Source organism: Gorilla gorilla, chromosome 14 (assembly GCF_029281585.2).
Source record: "Gorilla gorilla gorilla isolate KB3781 chromosome 14, NHGRI_mGorGor1-v2.1_pri, whole genome shotgun sequence".
NCBI classification, from domain to species: Eukaryota; Metazoa; Chordata; class Mammalia; order Primates; family Hominidae; genus Gorilla; species Gorilla gorilla.
Genome location: NC_073238.2, coordinates 24,649,746 through 24,655,745, shown reverse-complemented (window position 1 = coordinate 24,655,745; position 6,000 = coordinate 24,649,746). Strand labels below are relative to the sequence as shown.

Here is a 6,000-nt window from a genome sequence, read left to right as displayed (position 1 = left end):
GCTGAGTTGTGCTCTTGACTGGTCTGCTTTTGCTTTGACTGACCCACTTTCACCTCTTGGTAACCATTGCTTTGATTGTGCTTTGTCTTCAGGATAGTACTACGAAATCCATGTTTCATAACTTGTTGCAACTTTTCGAACAAATGCTTCAGGATCTTGATCCCACTGTTTAAATTTCCATTGAAAGCTCTGCTGTTGTTTGCAACTGATCTGGGCACAACAGTTTTGGCACCCATCAAGTGCAAAGTTGGCTTTCAGTCAGAATTGTGTAACCTGAACCAATTTCATGTCTATGACACTGTCTATTGTTTCTGCTATTGTTAACTGCCATTAATCATCAGTCCTCTGATTAGGGCATAAACAAGATGAATTTTTCCCTCAAAGATTCGTGTGTAGGGTCTCTCACTGAGGGCTTCCTCTTCAACATCATCTCATACCTTCTTAAAACAAGTTATTCATTTGTAAGCTGTTGATTTCTTTGGGGCATTGTTCCCATAAACTTTTCATGAAGCATTAGTGATTTTACCATTTTTCACCCAAGCTTCATAATAAATTGATGTTTGTTCTTGCTTCGATTTTAGCAGAATTAATGTTGCACTGATGTGGTCTCTTTTCAAACTGATGTCTCATCCTTCTTAGTGTCTCAAACTAGATCCTGTTCAAACATGCTATGACAAGTTAAAGACTCTGTCTCAAAAAGTCTTTTTTTTAAGTAATAGGACAATCTTCATACCATCCTAATTGGCCAGTTATTAGCTCTTGGGAAACTGGGTTTTAACTAATTGTTTTAAACACATGCCAGCCTTAGACTTCTATCCATGTTGTAAACATACTCTTCAAGAAAAAAAAAAGATATAAAATGTGTGAAGGCTGACACTGGGGCACTCTCCGCCCAAGCTCCCTCCAGGGAGTGTGATCCAAATGCCCTCCCTTCCTGGGCTGCAGCCTCAGTTGTGCCGGACCCTCACATCACTGCCTAATTCATCACTGCCTGATTCGACTGCCTGATTGTGGCCTTTGCCTGGCCTTGCTCCCTATTTTAAATGACACTCTCGCCACACCTTCACATATCCATGACCACAAACTGGGTTTACTTCTGTCTACTCATCATGCCTGACTTTCCCCTTTGCAAACATCATGACGGGATGTGATATTCCTGATCCTAGATTCTGCTTTCCCTTTCTTTCCCTCTCCATTACCATTTATTGAGTCGACACCTACTGTGTCAGGCACTGTAATTGATGTTTTACAAACATTATTACTATTACCCACAACCCTACAAGACAGATATTGTTCCCACTTCACAGCTGAAAAAAGATTACAGGCTGACTACCCCTTCTCTGAAATGCTTGGGACCAGAAGTGTTTTGGATTTTGGAATATTTGCATTGTATTCCAAAACCCGAAATGCTCCAATGAGCATTTCCTTTGAGTGCCATATCAGCAATCAAAAAGTTTCAGATTTTGAAATTAGGGATACTAAACCTGTACTACTGAAGGACTTGCAGCTAGTAAATGGCAGGGTATGATCTGAACCAGACACAAGTGGTGATTAAGTCAAATCATTATTAGAAGTCACCTTACAGAGAAAACAATCAACATGAGGTACATTCTGTCACAATGCTTATGCTGTTTAGATTTAATGTAGACATATTTGCATTTAAAGTCTTTGAAGAACAGAGTTAGCCCTTGTTATTTCTATGGTTAATTCAAAGTGCTAATAGCTAAAAACCAGAAGTCATTCCAAAGTTTGCATGAACAAAACTCACAAGAAAGTTATAAAAATATTTTATTTAAATGGTACAGAAAAAAATATGTATACTTAAAAATGATTAAAACTTCACATTAGGAAATGCTAAAAACCCAGTAATTTACACAATGATAAAATCTAAAGTGATGGGAAAACATAAAATATTTTCATTTGGTCCTGTCACCTAACAAAACTATCATAAATATGAGATTATAGTAATTACTAAAGCTGGTTAAAGACACATGACAACATAATTCCTTTATACACATCCAGTCATTTTATACAAGGAACTGCTATCCCTTAAATGGAAGAGTGAACTATTTGTTTAAAATATTAAGAGTGCATCATGTACCTATAATGAAACCACTTTCTCCAAAGACTCAAACAGATTAACATTGCAAAATAGTATTTCTGTATCACTGACTTCTGAAAATTTTAATAATTTAAGAATATGCAAGTGAAATATAATTTATTCTGGTTTCAACAATAGTTATACAAAGTCACAATTTTCCCCAGGAAACCATTCACTTCATAGTTGCAAAAACACACTGTAGCTTTTCTGTTAGGGTCTGCCATGCTTTCAGCTAGCTGGATGTTTAACCATTCACTTGAAATTTACGTGTCCAGCCATGCACGGTGGCGTGGGCCTGTAGTCCCAACTACTTCGAAGGCTGAGGCAGGAGGATCACTTGATCCCAGGAGTTCAAAGCCAGCCTGGGCAACATAGAAGACCCTATCTCTTAAAAAAGAAAAAAAAGTATATGTCCTTAAATCTGAAGGAAAACCAGCATTTACGTAACAAGTAAAACATTCTATCTTAAGCTATTGCATTTAACACTAAAAAGCATAGTTCACTCTGTGATCTACAACGTTGTCTGAGCCTCCATTACAATTATAAATTCATGTCAGAGTAAGAGTTCCCAAACACCTGTAAAAACTCAAAATTCAAGAGTCAAAGAAGGGGCTGAGCACACGAGAAGGGGAGAGATGGGTGACAGGGTCAGGTGAGGAAGTGTTCTGAGATGTGTAGGATTCCTCCAGGCCCAAAGCAGCTTGTGGCACCACATGTGTACAGGAATGAAGGGCCTCCTGTGAGGGCTCCCAGTGGTTCCAAGACACAGCAAGGTGCCTGAAGGAGGCTGGAGACATTGGCATGGGCATGGAGGTGCTAGCAACTATTTTCAGACTGCTAACAATGAGACTATGTCCATTTCTTCTTTGTACAGTTACCACTGACCTTCCTTTAAAATCCCACAGGGAGAACGTGCTGTTTTTAGCAGAAATGTCAGTTTTCATTAACTCCTTGAAAATTTAGTGTATTAACTTTCATTTCCATGAGCTTCAATTTCCACACCTCTCAACTGCTGTATAAAGCAGGTTTCCTGCAAGTTCTGATGTAAGTGACCTGACAGGAGGCACTATCTTTGTCCTTCTCAACATGCCTCTAAGCATCTGGAGTGAGTATTCTCAATATGCACTTATTTAATAACAGAGTCATCCGACACTCAGAAAACAGCCTCCACTGTGTAAGGCAGCAGATCTCAGGATGGGGTGATCTGTAGGGAGGCAGAAATTCTATAAATAACACCAAACAAAAGCTGATTGTGTCATCCAACACATTTTTATGAGGAAGTCAGAATAATTAGAAGATGGTAGAATTTTTTTTCCCAGTTGGGTAAAATTGTCCATTCTTCCTGTATTCCCATTTCTTAAGAATGATCTAGCCAACAGTCATTGAATATAAGCTGACACAAATTAATATAATTTCAACATAAAATGGTCTAATGTGTGAATTTAACTATATTGGAAGGTACAAATCCTGTCTTTATGAGGTCTTTGAAAGGCAGGGTACCTTCTCTACAAAGTAGTCACTTATAACCAACTTTTACAAAAGAAAGAGTCTCAGCCCCCAACCCCTGCCAGCCTGGGCAACATAAGGAGACTCTGTTTCTACAAAAAAAAATTTAAAAATTAGCCAGCGTGGTAGCACATGTTTGTAATACCAGCTCCTTGGGAAGCTAAGGTGGGAGGATCACTTGAGCCCCCAGCTGGTCAAGGCTGCAGTGAGCTGTGATCATGCCACTGTACTCCAGCCTGGACAACAGAGTGAGACACTGTCTCAAAAAAAAGGAGCCTATCTCAGAGTTCAACGAATGGATAATTCTAGTGTGGGCAACTCTGGTGTAAACATGACTGAAAATAATTCACAAATAGTCTGTTACAGCTCCATCCACTGAAAATTGTCATAAAAGACATTTTTCAAATGAGTTCATTTTTAGAAAAACCATTCCAGATATCTTACCTTCGGAAATTATCCAAGGAGTGTGATAAACATTACAACCCCCATAAACTGGGTAAACAACAACAATGGAGTGAAAAACGACCACACATGCCACAAAGCAATGTTGAAGCTGAAAAGAACAAGACATAAACAGTTGACAACTCAAATATGCATCAATATATTTTATTCTAGGATCCAGATTTAAAGTATTCAATGTAGAAAAGTTCATCCAGTCAGCAACCTTCTCCATGTATCATATTTCTCAGCTATGTGACTTAGCCAATGCTGGAAAGAAAACTCTAGATATACTTACACAAGTATCACAATTTCTTCAAGAAGGCCCTGGAACTGGAACCACTAAAGGTCTCCTAATAGGAGTTGACAGGGCTTAATAGAAACTGAAGTCTCTTAGTTTCTGCACTTGAACAAGAATTTAAATGGCTACAGCCCATTTTTATGACATCACACACTAAACTATCATGGTAAAAAAGACCAAAATATTTTCTCTTAAAAACAGAATGAAAACAGTTATCACTTATAAGCTGCTATTATATAGTTCATTGAGAAAAACACTATTCCTGTCATCAAAGTAAAATTAAAACACTTTCTAAGTATAAAGATTGTTAATGACTGAAATTTCTAAGAACAGAATAGGAAAAACTATATTCAAATAAGTTCAGATGGTTATTGGTTTTAATATATAATATTTTGATAAGTATGAGTATTAAATAACTGTAATCACACTGTCTAAAAAATTAATACTTCTGGAGATGATCTTAGCCTTATGGGAAAAAGTAAAACAACATATCTGCATGCCCCCACATACAGGTTAACAATAACCACATCACACTGTCAAACACCCTTGAACTTCAACTACAGAAAATAAGTCATAGAAAGAATATGTATAAAGGTATACGGTTCTTCCAAAATAAAAATTCAATTAGGCCGGGGGTGGTGGTGCACGCCTGTAATACAGCACTTTGGGAGGCCAACACAAGCAGATGGCTTGAGGCCAGGAGTTTGAGACCTGCCTGAGCAGCATGGCGAAACCCCATCTCTACAAAAAATACTAAAAATAGCCAGATGCGGTGGCACATGCCTGTGGTCCCAACTACTCGGGAGGCTGAGTGAAGTAGGAGGATCACTTAAGCCTGGGAAGTCGAGGCTGCAGTGAGCTGTGATCATGCCACTGCACTCCGGCCTGGGTGACACAGTGAGACCCTGTCTCCAAAAAAAAAAAAAAAAAACAATTGATATAAAGAAAGAAAAAACTAGAGAGCTACGCACAACATAGGAAAAGTAGTTTTCTTTCTGGTTGGATCATAGGATATATTTCCTTTGTGTTTTTCTGTAATTTACAGATTTTTTTTCCTCAGTGAGCAAGTATTACTTTTATAAACCCAAAAAAACCCTGTATTTTTCATTGAATATTTAATTAACTTATGAAGAAGGTTATTCATTGTGGCACTGTTTGAGTATAAATATAACGAAGTCCAACAACAGAAGACAGGTTAAATAAATCATGTTATGTCCAGGCTGTGAAAACTATGCAATTGTTTAAAAAAATGAGACACATCTATATGTACCATTATGGAAGAATCCCAAACTATAAGGATCCACTGAAAAACAAAAGGAAAAAAAGATTAACAACCACTTTGGAAAGCAGTTTGGCATGATTTACTGAAGTCAAAGGTATGTACATCCAACAATTTTACCCCTTGGGGTTTTTATATATATATATATACACACACACACACATATATACATACATCTCTACACCCAACAGAAATGTGTTCACTGTGCTACAAGAGCCATGTACAAGAATGCTCTTTATAGCATCCTTCATAGTAACCCCAAAGTGAAAAAAATCTAAACACAATCAACAGTGGAAAAGAAAAATGGGATTCAATTAAACAATGGAATGCTAAAGAGCAATGAAGATGAGTCACTGTTCCCGGCTACAATATGAA

The 6,000-nt window shown here is 37.6% G+C and overlaps 1 protein-coding gene across 42 annotated transcripts in view; it reads right to left on the bottom strand.

The window, feature by feature from the left end:
* Positions 1–1,771: 1,771 nt before the first annotated feature.
* LOC129526398 (histone-lysine N-methyltransferase 2C-like) overlaps positions 1,772–6,000 on the bottom strand; it is a 73,644-nt gene continuing 69,415 nt past the window's right edge. For 17 of the 42 annotated variants that reach the window (XR_010130462.1, XM_063697119.1, XM_063697105.1 and 14 more), the window contains 2 exons: positions 4,052–4,160; positions 1,772–3,305 (listed from right to left, as the gene is read on the bottom strand). Coding sequence is in view for 28 of the 42 variants with exons in the window: in XM_063697119.1 (XP_063553189.1) it covers positions 3,244–3,305; positions 4,052–4,160 (171 nt within the window). In the remaining 14 variants the exon portion in view is untranslated. The remainder of the gene's footprint in view (positions 3,306–4,051; positions 4,161–6,000) is intronic. The other 25 variants (XM_063697097.1, XM_063697095.1, XM_063697093.1 and 22 more) reach the window with 3 other exon arrangements.